General features: G+C 47.8%; 1 protein-coding gene and 1 long non-coding RNA gene across 2 annotated transcripts; both read left to right on the top strand.

Annotated features, from left to right (window-relative positions):
• Positions 1-5,713: 5,713 nt before the first annotated feature.
• Positions 5,714-8,343, top strand: LOC103647490 (uncharacterized). Its single transcript, XR_562875.4, has 4 exons — positions 5,714-6,807; positions 6,886-6,992; positions 7,740-8,042; positions 8,177-8,343. It is a non-coding gene; the product is annotated as an uncharacterized lncRNA (long non-coding RNA).
• Positions 8,344-11,630: 3,287 nt separating this feature from the next.
• Positions 11,631-13,371, top strand: LOC103647489 (probable carboxylesterase 2). Its single transcript, XM_008672021.4, has one exon. It carries the CDS (start codon positions 11,883-11,885, stop codon positions 12,939-12,941), a length of 1,059 nt encoding a protein of 352 aa, XP_008670243.1. The 5' UTR covers positions 11,631-11,882; the 3' UTR covers positions 12,942-13,371.
• Positions 13,372-14,806: the final 1,435 nt, after the last annotated feature.

The raw sequence follows: 14,806 nt of genomic DNA, 5'->3' as shown, positions 1-14,806 counted from the left end.
TTGCACTTACATTATGCAAACTAGTTCAATTATGCACTTTTATATTTGCTTTGGTTTGTGTTGGCATCAATCACCAAAAAGGGGGAGATTGAAAGGGAATTAGGCTTACACCTAGTTCCTAATTAATTTTGGTGGTTGAATTGCCCAACACAAATCTTTGGACTAACTAGTTTGCTCTAGTGTATAAGTTATACAGGTGCCAAAGGTTCACACTCAGCCAATAAAAAGACCAAGTGTTGGGTTCAACAAAAGAGCAAAGGAGCATCGAAGGCTCCTCTGGTCTGGCGCACCGGACTGTCCGGTGTGCCACCGGACATGTCCGGTGCACCAGAGGACTCCGACTTCAAAGTCTTCGCTCTCGGGAATTTCTAGAGGCCACTCCGCTATAATTCACCGGACTGTCCGGTGTACACCGGACTGTCCGGTGTACACCGGACAGTGTCCGGTGCTCCAAGGAAGAGTCGCCTCCGGAACTCGCCAGCCTCGGGTTTTCACTCCAGCCGCTCAGCTATAATTCACCGGACTGTCCGGTGTGCACCGGACTGTCCGGTGCATCTGCGGAACAACGGCTACTTCAGGCGCCAACGACTACCTGCAGCGCATTTATTGCGCGCCAGCGTGCGCAGAGGTCAGGCACGCCCATGCTGGCGCACCGGACACTCTACAGTACATGTCCGGTGCGCCACCGGACATCAAGGCGGGCCCAGAAGTCAGAACTCCAACGGTCGACCCAACGGCTATTTGGTGACGTGGCTGTCGCACCGGACATGTCCGGTGTGCACCGGACTGTCCGGTGCACCATACAACAGACAGCTCCACCAACGGTCAAGATTGGTGGTTGGGGCTATAAATACCCCAACCACCCCACCATTCATGGCATCCAAGTTTTCCAGCTTCCAACCACTATACAAGAGCTAGCATTCATTGCAAAGCACACCAAAAGAGATCAAATCCTCTCCCAACTCCATACAAAGCCTTAGTGACTAGAGAGAGTGATTTGTAGTGTTCATTTGAGCTCTTGCGCTTGGATCGCTTCTTTTTCTTTGGCATTCTTTCTTGTGATCAAACACTCACTTGTAATTGAGGCAAGAGACACCAATCGTGTGGTGGTACTTGCGGGAAGTTTGATTCCCAAGTGATTTGAGAAAGAGAAGCTCACTCGGTCCGAGGGACCGTTTGAGAGAGGGAAGGGTTGAAAGAGACCCAGCCTTTGTGGCCTCCTCAACGGGGAGTAGGTTTGAGAGAACCGAACCTCAGTAAAACAAATCCGCGTGTCTCACTTCATTATTCGCTTGCGATTTGTTTTGCGCCCTCTCTCGCGGACTTGATTATATTTCTAACGCTAACCCGGCTTGTATTTGTGATTGTTTTTGAGATTTTCAGTTTCGCCCTATTCACCCCCCCTCTAGGCGACTTTCAATCGCCTTCTCTTTTCCATCTACTAGCTCTGAATCAACATAATCCCAAACTTTAGCCCTTCTTTTTGTTGATCTGCTTGACTGATCAGTTGAGATAACATCATCCATTTCTGGAGCTGATGAAACCCTCTCCATGGCTAGACTGCAAGATCACCAAAAAACATATATATAATGATAAATTATATAGTAATTGTTCAAAAAAATCATTGTCAGTAACTATGTAGATTCTCATCAATGGAACAATTATGACAAGCAACACTGGAAAGTTGCAAGAAAAAGCATATAATCATAGCTGTCCAGGAAAAAAACAGTAACCATAAACTAAAGTAACTAATATAATGGACTAGCAGTTCTCTCACATGTTCATTCTGTGGTTCTAGTATTTATATGTAAGCTTGTTCTATTTGTCCATGAAACTAAGGTAGACTTCTTGGAACCAACCAATAAAGAAAGGTGTAGTAGAGTAATTATTTATATGACGGTCTACAAAGCATGTACAAAGCGAAGCAGACCCTGTTGGTTGCAGCATGCATGTAAAGCATGAGCACGATCGAGATGCTGGCTGTACAAAGCGAAGCAGACCTGCTCCTATCCAAAACTAACCGCAGAAATACCAAAAGAACAGTGGCAAGTGGAGTTCATAACTGAACTCCGGCCTCTGAACCAATTTATAATTGATCTCCGGCCCCTGAACTCTGAAAGAAGCCATCCATCAGGCTATCCGCAACCGTTACCCCTAAATTTTTCCCCCTATATCACTTTTTCCCCCTATTTTCCCCTCTATTTTTTCATCTCCCGCAGCGGTTCCCCCTAAATACTCTCCCTATACCCCACTACCACTATAAAATATCATTTTCTATATCAACTATCAATTTTTTATCTACTAACAATTACTCGTGGACCCACAGCACAGTGTTTAGGGTGATGAACAGTGACACGCTAGATCTGGGGGGAGAGAGAAGGGGACCGACACGTAGGGGGTGCTGTAGGGGGCACCGCTGCGGCCATAGGGTGCCCCCTACAGCCGACATGCAAGGGGAGGGGGAGCGGTAGGGTCGACCACTGCGGTCAGTCTCAGAGACATGACTCTGAACTCCTGCCAGGCTGTATGAGTTCGGGCCAGGCGACGCATCAACCGCACCCACCAACCTATCGCTTCAGAGCTCGAGCTGTGCAATGTCAGTCCCGATCCTTCAACGGCCGGGGAAGAAATAACCACCCTGTCTCAAACGCGGAAACTTTACCACAAAACGGGGAAACAATAGCTAGGCAATACCTTTCTTCGAGCACAGATCCTACAGGTGCAGATCCTACAGGTGCAGATCCGATTCCTGTGCCGGTCGGCGGGGGCCGCGGTCGCCACCTAGCCGATGAAGCGACAGGGCGTGCTGCAGGCGCCGGCGGGTGCCCCTCGTCGCTTACCGCCGCTCTTGGGACCACCAAACTGTGGAGGAAGACGCTACAGGAACCACGGGTTTGCCCTTCACATGATCCATGGGCTGTGCCCTTTACATGATCCAGGCACACGATTGGGCCAGGTTTGATGATCGACCCGTGCTGGCCCATTAATAAAATGGCTTGATCCAACTCTACCCTAATCAACGGTGAACCAAAAAAAATCCAAAATTATCAGCCCATGAATTTGGAGGCCCTTTATACCCATGAGTTTTTATGGCCCATTCCCAGGCCTAATTGCAGTGATCCCGAATTAGAAAATACGGTAACAAAACGGAATCATCCCGATTAAAAACGGGATCCCGGTGAAACGGTCAGGAAACCAGCTCTACCGTTTCCGTTTCCGTTTACCGTTTTGTATATCCCGTTTCCGTTCCGTTTTCGTTTTTTACCTCGGGTTCGAAATCGATCGAGACAAAACTAACAAAATCGGTTATACGATAACGGTCGGTACGGAATTTTCCCATCCTACTTTCATCCATAACGGTGATGAGCACTCAGCATGGTAGGGGCCGACGGTAGATTGGTATGGAATGCAGTGTAAATAGCGACCAACATTTTAGATATGTATGTAGCAGGCAGCAGCTGTCCCCGAGAGGGACTGGTAATTTTAATTTTCACGTCCTTTTTTGTTTCCTTAATTTCGTGTAGCCAAGCCAACTAGCTCATAGGGAATCAAATCGCTTGTTCAAATGGTATTCCTACTACTGAGTATTGGCTCCAAGGGCTTTTCTTAGGGCTAACAACGATCAGTAGCAGCATCTCATTTGGATAAGCTAGCTAGTTAACTTTACTGACGGATCACTTTCTTGATCCTGGTGTCAGGTGAAAAATACGGCAGCGGATATTTGCACTTCCCTTTCAAGGTCCTCTTGACGGCTTGACGACTGAAACAGTAATAGATAATAGCCGGACTATTAGTTAAGATATTTGGATGTCTACAGATAAAAAATAGTTAATAGTTGAACTATTATCTGAAGTGTTTGGATGTCTCCCGCTAAGTTTAGCAGCTACTAACTATTAGCTATATAACATTCAAATATGGCTTTAATAGTCTTAGGGCTTGTTTGGGAGTAAGTGGAACAAAGAGAATTGAGGGGGCTATAATCCCTTGCTATTCAATTTTAAATAACAAGGGATTATAGTCCCCTCAATTCTCTCCATTTCACTTGGTCCCAAACAAGCCCTTAGCGTAGTTGTAACAACACCAGCCATTTAATTTGAACACAAGCTTAAGTGTTGACTGTCTGGCTATTTTGTAGTTATGGCGTAATCAATATAGGAGTTTCAGCTATCTTTACACCATGCATGTAGTGCTAACAATGCAGTAGTTGGACATGCAGCGCTATGGTCTTTGCACGCCGCCTCTTTCGTACCAATTAGATTTCTTCAGTGGAATTGAGATCCGCAAAGCTTTTGGTTCAATACCAAATCAAAACATAATTTGTTTACTTAGAGCAACTCTAAAAAAAGATGCAAACTTACCCCAAAACATATATTAGAGGAAAAAACTAATTTTGCTTGCTCCAACAGCTTCTGTATCCCCCTCCGAAAAAAGACGACGACTAATATGCAAACAGGTACCAGGTGCAAGCGTGTAAGCAGACATTTTATTCCGTTAGATCTAGATCCAATGGTATATCATATTTAGCACTTAAATCCTTCAACCACCATCTGGTGTAGTTTCATAAAAAACTCTCTAACAAACCATAATTATATCTACCGTTAGATTTAGATCTAATAAAAAAAAATTTCCTTACACGCTTGCACCTAATATTTGCTTGCATGTTAGTTGTTGCCCGAAAAAATCCGCATCCCTCGTTGACGACCTTCCCTCCCGTATATTTTCGCGTGAGGATTTCTCCCCAATCCGACCGTGCTCCCGCGATTTTCCCCACGTGCGTAGTTGTCGTGGTTGAGGTGGCAAACGGCAACAGTGTCGCGGAGAGAGGGCGGTAGCGTTCGAGGAGGCAACAAGCGTGGCGGTCGACCGAAGAGGAGGCGACGTTTGAGGATGTGGTGGCGGCCGGTGCGATGCTTCTGCAAGGCAGGGCCGACCACCTATGCGACAGAGGCGACGGCCGGGGGCCCAAAAACTATTAGAGATTCAATATTTAGTATCTATAACATTATATAATACACAAGTTTACGTTTTACAAAATTCATCCAACCAAATAACTCACACACCTATAATATTTACAAAATCCATCAAACAAATTACACCCATATTTAACATAACATCAAAATCAACGGTTCAGATCGTTAAATAACATCATCTCTTTTGTTCACTCAAATCTAATGAACAATGTTATTTGATCATCCTTTAGCCCTCCCCTCCTCGCGTCCCCACCGCCATCAATCCCTCCCCTCGCGCCACCACCGTCATCGTCCACCCCTCTCCTCCTTTTCCCAGAAACATAGCGTTAGCACAGGCTATATGTTAATAGTAAAATAGTATAGGTAGCAACAAGGCGGGAGAGCTGGGCACACGGACCACGTGGCACGCGTTGTCCACTGCCCAGTCGTCACGCTCACGTCCCCGAGCGTCTATGAGACCACACCTCCACGCGATCGTCGTTCGCCATCTCGCCGATCCAACCCTCCGGGATTCTAGGGAGCTAGACACCACTGTGCTAGCCTCCAGACACGCACGGTCGAGCAATCAGAATTTAGGTTATTCGGCGATCGTCGTTCTTATTTTCAACCTGCGAATTGTTAATCTGTATCGATGTATATTATCTAGCTTCTTAGATTTTTTAAAAACTAATTTCAATATATATCATCATTTATTTACGAAGTATTAATATGTTCCGCTGTATAATATAGAATTTTTTTTATAGTTAGAGGGCCCACTACGATCGATTCGCCTTGGGGCCCTCAAAATCATTGGACTGGCGCTGCTGCAAGGGATGCTGTTGCGTCGGGACTGTACATTACAGGATGTCTCCTGCGACTGGAGGATCCTGCCGTGGTGGGTGGCCGGTGAAGGAGGTCTGGATTCTGATGGTGGAGGAGCCTTCGAGGTACAAATTTTCTTCATCTGAAATCTCGAGTGAAGACGGTGGATGTCAGATTTGCTTTTGCTTCTTGTAGCCTATTAGATTAATCCATAGGAATAATTATTAAACTGGTGATGACGGTGAGTGCAAATTTTCTTGCCAATCGCTGGCTGCTACAGATATCCAGTTGCTGCATCATTCAACCATTGCACACAACACTGTGTTAATATAATATGGAAAACAATTTCTAAGATAAAATTATTCTAAGGCCCCGTTTGTTTCGTTGGAATTAAATTCTATTTTAATAATTATTATTTAGACAAAACTAATTAAGTTTATATATTTACATATGTAATATATTTGTATATTATCTCAAATCATATAAGAGAGATAGTTATTCTATATATTAACCGCGGGAGCAAGGAGCTCGCCACGTTGTGCCACGTCATCAGAAAAAACTGCACCGTCCGATCGCTGCTCAGCAGCCACGCGCATCTCTCATGCATCCGACCGCCGGCTGCTTCAGCTATCAGACGCTTGAGCTTTCGAGACTTCACGTGAAGGACCCTTGGGAAAAGGGAAAAAAAGGAGGAGAGGAGACCACAATGTCGGCGACGCTTTGAGTCCTCTTGAGCGCCTCCTCGTTGTGCGCCGGCCATCGTCTTCCAACGCGCTTCCTCTACTTGGGTGTTTTTGTTCGCACGGCTCCAGCTCACCCTCTTCTATCCTCTCCCACATCGCCGTCGACCAAAGCGGCAGACATAGCGTCTCACCTCCGGCGTCAGAGAACGCACGTCCGTTCGATGGCGGAGATGGCGCTGCAGCACCTCGTCATGGGCCTGAACAACTAAGCCTCAGTCAGGGCCTCGTGGTGCAACCCCCTCAACTCCCTCACCGACGCTTTCCTCGGCCAGTCCTCTAAGGTGCAGCCTCAGGTAATTCAGCGCCCGCAGGGCCTCGATTTTATTAATGTTGGTCCTGTTAATGATTGGACCGAGTCATTTTGGCCTTAGGGGATTCCTGAACTTGGTGGAATAGAAGCAACATTTACAGATTTTGACAAAATTTATGGCAATAGAAATGCAATCGTTGTTGACAAGCAGTGGCCACAATAAAAAAGGTATGTCCCTGTTAAATGTTGTCTGCATGCAGACATAAAATAAATAATGTTCATTGTAGTCGACTGATGTCTAAAAATGATATTAAAAATGATGCAGGTAAAAATGTGCATATGGTTGTCTTAGGACTTTGTCTTAGGACTTTGTCAGATCTATAAACTTGGGAGTTAGAATCACATCTGTTCCTATCCGTGTTCACAATCCAAGTCCTCAAGTTCTAAGATTGTTATTTTATTTTGTAAATCACAACTCACTATAATTGTTCATGATAATTATTTGTAAACTAGAAAACCCAACTATCTTGCTGTCAAACACTTCCAAAAAAATAAATTATTCTCGCGCGCAGGGCGCGCGTTAGCTACTAGTATACTACATTTATGTTATAGCGAAGCAAGTAGAAGAGTGTGATATAAGTTGTACATCGAAAAATAGCATGTAAATCTATAGAATCAATTTCCATCTCTCACCTCATTAATTTAAGATAGGTTTATATGATAACTTTAGAAAGTGGTGAAATGTTATATTCTAAAAAATAGCATATTTTATTAGTAAGATTCCAATTTCTTAAAATAAAAAGAAACAAACGAGGCCTAAGGTAAAATCATTCAACCATTGCACACAACACTGTGTTGGCACACAACACTCGCTCTCCAAAAACAATTTTTATAACACAATATGGAAATCATTGACTTGGTTAATATAATTACTTTTTTTGAAACATTTTCTAAGTCAAAATTATTCTTTTACAGTACACCACAACACTGTGTTGCTTACTGGGATGCATAGAAGACGAGGTTGAAGAATTTTTTTGTTTAGCTTACTGAACCTGCTCCTGAAGTTGTTTGTCAGCTGATGTCTCAAATTGGTAGCAAGATCCTGGACAAATATATTGTGAATTTGATACAACTATGCCATGCTTACATTTTATCTTGAAATGTTACTGTTTATGGTTTCTTGTCAGCCGTGTGACAAACTTAAATGAAATAGCCCATCACTTCCTGCACTGCATTCAGATGCATATGGAGCTGATCATTCAAGTGAACTGCATTCAGGTGCATTTCTTTTTTATGGGATGGAACTAATTCGAAAGAATTAGCATTTGTTCTTCCATAAGACACAGAATAATCGGAATTATTGCACAAGAGCAGCTAACGTGATTCATTTGTATTTTTCAATTGTTTGCCAGATGAATAAGGAGGCACTTTTACGTACCAATCTCAGATAGGAAGGCACTTCATTGTTCACTCATCCTAGAGGTCATTTACCGAAAGAAACAAATGTGTTTGCTGAATTTGTTCTTATCTTGTACACATTATGTTTTTGACAAACTGAATTTGGCATGTTTCAAGGAAACTGTGTTCTCGTATTCACATACTACTTTTTCGTGTGTGGTGTATTCGTATACTCCCTTTATCCTAATGCATGAACGTAGGTGTCCTACAGCCAGGTTGGGGGAAAATACCAACAAACTGAATTTTGACAGACTAAAGCAACTTTGTGTTACAAGAAAAACAATAAACATGGACTACTTCATGCTTTGGGCCTTAGCTGGCCCAATTTTCATTTTAGTCTTCTAATTGAGGAACTGCTGGAGTAAAATTTTAGTTTGCCGCTAATAAGTTTTTGTCAACCGCTAATAATCAGTAGTTTTGGGAAACTTTTTAGTGTTCTTTTAGAGATGCTCTTATGTTTGTGTTTTCTTGGGGGAGAAGAGAACACGGTTTCCCCTAGTGCCCATGTAGTCCAGTGGCCATCAGCCGGGTCTTTTGACTCGCGACAAGCTTCAGAAAAAAAAAGGTAAGAAAGCCAACTACTAGGCACATGATTCTCCATAGAACCCATGAAATCTTGCTATGTTTTACTAGATGGAAATTGAACATGAGTACTACTATTAAAAGAGGACTATAACATGAGATCAGATTGGATATACTGAGTGCCAAATTTACTGCAAACTATAATGTAACGGAGGAAATCAGATGTGACTAAATATTTGCTCAGTTCATATTTCACGAATTACTAATGAAAGACGGGTTAAGCACGAAGAGTAAAAAAAAAAGCACCATAGTAAGGGCCTCTTTGGGAAGGCTCCCAAATGCTCCGGCTCCGGCTTTTTATGTTGCTCGGACTCTGACCACGGAGCCACCTTCCCACGGCTCCTGAGAGAGAGCCCTTCGCTGTGAGAGCGTGAATTACGAACCGACGGAGCCGGATACCCAGAAACCAACGCACATGGGCTGTTGGGTGCCGGTCGGCCAAGAGCCGGAGCGCTCAGGAGCTCATCCAAACAGGCCCTAAGTTTTGTGTGCCCAATTGAAATTCAGTAGAAAATGCTGACACAATGATTGAATGCGGACTCTCGGAATCGTACTATCAGTACTATAACAAAGCAGCGACGTCGATCGTGGTACCGTAAGAGTCGAGAACGTTTCGATTGACCTTAATTTATACCAGCTTCTGCTGATTCTACGATATTTTTATCTTTATAGATTATATGCGACCAGGGCATGCTGCTGGTAGTACTACGTACGTACGGGGAGAGGACTCTGGCTAAACTCGGCTACCGGCAGTTGGGGCTCAGACAAAATCACATGTCAGATCGAGCAGAGACGAGGTGCGGTCCGATGATCAGACTGGCAGACTGCTCCTCCTACATCCATGCACATTCATTTCCGTCCTGCCACCGATTCTCCAAATCCATTTCCCATGATGCGTCCAGCTACTACTCAACAAATGCACACAGCGAATTCGATGCAGGATATGACACGTCCGTCGCAACACGGGCAGGCCTCGTCTCGTGATGCTACATGGCCTCGTTCGTGACGCCGGAGAGGATGTTTGGTACGCGACTCGGGTGCAAAATCGCCACACTGTCTATACCATCGAACGGATCAAACGCGTCGTCGATGCATGATGGTTCGCCCGTGCTCGGCCCCGGCCGGACGGCACCACGTACGTACGTACGTCGTTCCTGCAGAACTCGCTGTACAACGTTGTCCAACTCTTTTTCCTTACCGGGTCACATGACGTATCAGGGGCCGGTTTCAGATTCTTGACGGGGGGCACACACAGCCGGATTCGAACACAGAGATCCAGGGCATTGGCACTCATTCATTCATGGCTCTGAATTCTGCCGCCCGGCAACACGTGCATTACATTGAGCAGCAGGGGATGCAAGGACGAGCGCGTATGCGGCGACACTGACAAGCGTCCTCCGACCAGAGCGGCAACGCTCCCGTGATCCGCTGCAGTGCGCCCCCCCCCCCCCCTGTGCGTTGGCCAGTGCTATCTATGCCTTGCCTTCGCGACTAAGCGCGCGAGCGGCCGGCACACTCGGCTTGGCCACTAATAATTCATTGATTGCCGAGTGACATATCGGTGTGGGAGCCAGATTGGGGGCGTCAGAACGGCTAGCCGAGGCAGCACTGCGTCTGCGTGGAGGAGGAACGAACGGTACACACGACTTTGCTGTGTATACGCATGAGCAGGGGTGGAACAGGACAAAATAAGTGTGAGCACATACTTGTAAGTATGGACATTAAAATGTTAGACTAGGGGCATTTAAGCCACGCTGAGGAGGAGGCTTTATGGTGGGAATTTAGACTCTACTACTTGTAAAAGACAAATGAGCGGGGGTCTAAACCCTTACTCGGACCTATATAGGTCCGTCCCCACGCACAAATACAGCTAAAAATCTATCTGGGTCGGCTCGACACGGTCCAGGACTATCATGTTTGGGGCCAATTTTTTCGAACCAACACGACACAAAAATAATTTCTGGCCAGGCCGGACCGAGTCCAAAACTACAAAAACCTAGACACGACACGACCCAAAAACGCGGTGAACCGATGCTCGTGCCGTGCCGGGCCAAGCACGACACTGAGAAAAAACTTGTATATATATATCTAAAAATTACATCTTTTAATTATTCATAACTTTGCTATAGATTTAAAAGATCATATGGGAAAGAGAAAATCATTGTTTTTCATCACTTTTGTGAAGTGATACAAATATATTGTAGTATGGAATAAATCATTTAAATGCATAGTTTTCTAATCTGTACCTCATTTGGTGCTATATCAGGCCAAACACGATCTATCTAGTCATGTTGTTTCTAAGTTTGAGACACAACACGATCTAATTATTCAGGCCGTACCGATCCGGTCGATTTTTCTTAGTACCGTGCTATGTCTTGAACTCTTATTTTCATGTCGTGGGCGGTCCAAATAGTCCGATCCAGACTTTCAGAGAGCTACGCATGAGTGACCACCGCGCACCAGCTTGCCAAACACGCAGCAGAATGCGTACCATGGCTGTGGAAAGATGCATGAGCGTTTGAGTTCATGCTTTGAATAGCTTAAACCCCATGCCGTGGTTCACAAAAAACATGGGAGGATTCAGGAAACGCTTGCAGCTTTTTTTTTCCCCTCGCAGAGCTCAACCGTCTTGACTAAAGAAGAAGTACGAACCATCAGTTTTTTTAAGAACCTGAAACTTACGCTCAAAAGCGGTGGCCCCCGGAAAAACCCTTTCCGGTTCATCAAAAAGCGCGAGTCCCCGTCGCAAATCAAGGGCAGAAATCGCGCGATTTAGCATGACAGCAGTCGTAAAAACATTTTTGGCGTGTGACTGAGGCGTGGATCGCGCGGGCACATCGAGAGAGAGGAGGGTGGAATTAAAGGCCAGGCGGGTGGGCCGGCTCGCCGGCGCTAAAGGGGTCGTAGAAAGCCCACCACCACGATCGGCTGCCTCCTTCTCGGCTCCGCCATATAACCGGACCCCAGCCAGGCAGCCAGCACCGTGACGGCCTCAGTCCCGACGAGCAGCAGGTTGGTGCGGACGGGCTGCTCTCTCACAATCTCACACTCTGCCACAGTGCCACTCCCTGTCTAGCCATGGCCTCGCGGATCCTGCTCCCCCTGCTCGTCCTCCTCCTCCTCTTCCTGGGCCCGCATTGCTCCACGGGGGCGGCGGCGAGGCGGCAGCTGCAGCAGGCGCGGCGAGCCCGGGACCCGAACTCGCAGGTCAAGTTCGACTTCTCCCCGTTCCTCATCCAGTACAAGAGCGGGCGCGTGAAGCGGCTCATGGGCACCGACGTCGTGGCCGCGTCCACGGACGCGCGCACGGGCGTCACCTCCCGCGACGTCACCATCGACCCGTCCACGGGCGTCGCCGCGCGGCTCTACCTCCCGAGCCTCCGCGCCCGCGCGCCCGTGCTCGTCTACTTCCACGGCGGCGCGTTCGTGGTGGAGTCCGCGTTCACGCCCGTCTACCACGCCTACCTCAACACGCTGGCCGCCAGGGCGGGCGCGGTCGCGGTGTCGGTGAACTACCGCCTCGCGCCCGAGCACCCGCTGCCGGCGGCGTACGACGACTCGTGGGCGGCTCTCAGGTGGGTGCTCGCGAGCGCGGCCTCGGACCCGTGGCTGTCGCGGTACGGCGACCTGTCCCGCCTGTTCCTCGCCGGCGACAGCGCGGGCGGCAACATCGCGCACAACCTGGCATTGCGCGCGGGGGAGGAAGGCCTGGACAACGGCGGCGGCGGCGCGCGGATCAAGGGCGTGGCCCTGCTCGACCCCTACTTCCAGGGCCGGAGCCCCGTTGGCGCCGACTCCACCGACCCGGCGTACCTCCAGTCCGCGGCGCGCACCTGGAGTTTCATCTGCGCGGGGAGGTACCCGATCGACCACCCCTACGTGGACCCGCTCCTACTGCCGGCCTCCTCGTGGCAGCGCTTCGGCGCCTCCCGGGTCCTGGTCACCGTGTCGGGGAAGGACCGCCTGAACCCCTGGCAGCGCGCGTACTACGCCGCGCTCCGGAACAGCGGCTGGCCCGGGGAGGCCGAGCTGTACGAGACCCCCGGCGAGGGCCACGTCTACTTCCTCACCAAACTCGGCTCGCCACAGGCGCTCGCCGAGATGGCCAAGCTCGTCGCCTTCATTAATCGCGACTAGCAACCGGAGTACGTGCCGGCCGCCGCGGCATCTAGTACCTTCAGTACCGCAACATCAGTATACCTATAGTAACTAGCGAGAGTGAGAGGTGATTGTTATTAGTAATTACTTTTTTTTTGTCCTTGATGGTTACTGTGCGTCGGAAGAACGGTTCCTCCCAGCAACACGTCCGGATGGAGAGAGGGGGATCGCCGGACCGGTGTCTTCGTTTGCGCGCGTTGCGTGTCACTGACTGCAGTCTACAGGCTGCCGTGCCGTGTATCTACCCGCTGCGTGTAGCAGTTACTGGCGGTTACAGTAGTCCCAGAGTCTAGGCTGTTTGTCGGGCTTTTTAGTCTGCTTTGACTTGAAAAAACAAAAAACCAACCGAAGAAGTTGATTGACATCCAAACTACAAAAAACAGTTATTGCATAGTCCAAATTTTATGTATATACCGATTCATTTGTTTCTTTTTTTTCTCCGTTCAAAGACGCACAAAGAGATGACAATCATTGCTCAGCCCCTCTGTCGTAGGGCCTGTTTGGTTCAACTTTTTTCTGACCAGCTTTTCTGAAAATCTGGCTGTGAGAAGAATCTGGCTGTGGGGAGAATCTGAGTATAATTACGATTACGTGTGGAGAAAGATAAAGTTGTTCATAGGGCTCAGGATCTAGAAAGTGACTGATTCCTACTATTACAACGACTCAACCGATTATGTGTTTATGTTGATTTTGGATGGTTTTTGCCTCAACGAATTTTATAAAAGCTGACTGAAAAGCTGAGCGTTTGGCAGTCCGCAGCAGCTTTTGGTGGCCAGAAGCTGTCAGAAGCCGAAACAAACATGCCCCTAGTCTCGCGGACCTAGGATACAAATAAGAGTAAGAGCATATTTATAAGATGAGTACTAAAATATTAGAATATGAACATCTAAATGAGGATGAGGAGATTTTGTAATGAAAATCTAGACTCACCAGTCACCACGAGTCCACGACCAACGTAGGTCCACCTCTGCCCGTCGGAGCCAGCCCCCGCATGATATGGCCTACCCAAAGAAGGTGCAGTTTAGTCCTCACAACAATTTAGAGTCTTTACAATGTAAAGTGTAATGGTGAAATTGGTGAAGTAGAGAGGAGGAATGAAGGTGACGATTGACGAACAAGGTTCACTTGTGCTTGATTACTTTCCCTTGTTGGATTACTATAATTAGTCTGATTCTTTCCCTTGCGTCAGGCTTGCATGCCAATATTCTTGGAGAGTTCCAATCACGATAATCACCTTCCCTTACAGACGGACGCTGTTTCCATGAGCCGGCATGTCACGGAAGGAGGTCAGTCTATTTATAGCTGATTCTCTCTATCAATAATATTAAGCATCCATCTATCATGGTATCAGAGAGGTTCGTTCCGAACCATAGCTTCCACATTTCCTAGCTACGCTGCCACGTCACCTCGACGCCATGGCTGACGACGATGCTGCCGCTGCTGCCCGTCATGCTTTGGAGCAGCGCGTTGCTGCCTTCACTGCTGAAGAACGCCGCGAGGCTGCTCGCCAAGAAGCTGCGCGCTTGGAGGCTGCGCGCATCGAGGCCGAGCGTCGTCAAGCTGCGCGCCTGGAGCAGGAGCGACGCGACGCCGACGCCCATGCCCTCGTCGTCGCCGGCGAGGTCGCCGCGGCCACTGCTGCTCTTCATGCTCAAGCAGCGGCGATCCTCAACGTCAAGTCTCTCGTCCCCATCGTCCTCGACTTCACGTCGCCACATTTCAACCGATGGCGTGGCCTCTTCCTCAACACTCTCGAGCGCTATGCGCTTGTTGATCATGTGCTTTCCGACGACGATCGCTCCAACGACACCATGTGGAAGCGCATGGATTGCACCGTCTTGTCC

The sequence above is a fragment of the Zea mays genome, chromosome 2 (assembly GCF_902167145.1).
Source record: "Zea mays cultivar B73 chromosome 2, Zm-B73-REFERENCE-NAM-5.0, whole genome shotgun sequence".
Classification (NCBI taxonomy): domain Eukaryota; kingdom Viridiplantae; phylum Streptophyta; class Magnoliopsida; order Poales; family Poaceae; genus Zea; species Zea mays.
The sequence above is the reverse complement of the archived record's forward strand: the minus strand, read 5'-3'. Positions and strand labels throughout refer to the sequence as shown.

Bases quoted from the DNA above. Each gene is read 5' to 3' on its own strand.
- LOC103647489 (XM_008672021.4), top strand. From the start codon at position 11,883: ATGGCCTCGCGGATCCTGCTCCCCCTGCTCGTCCTCCTCCTCCTCTTC.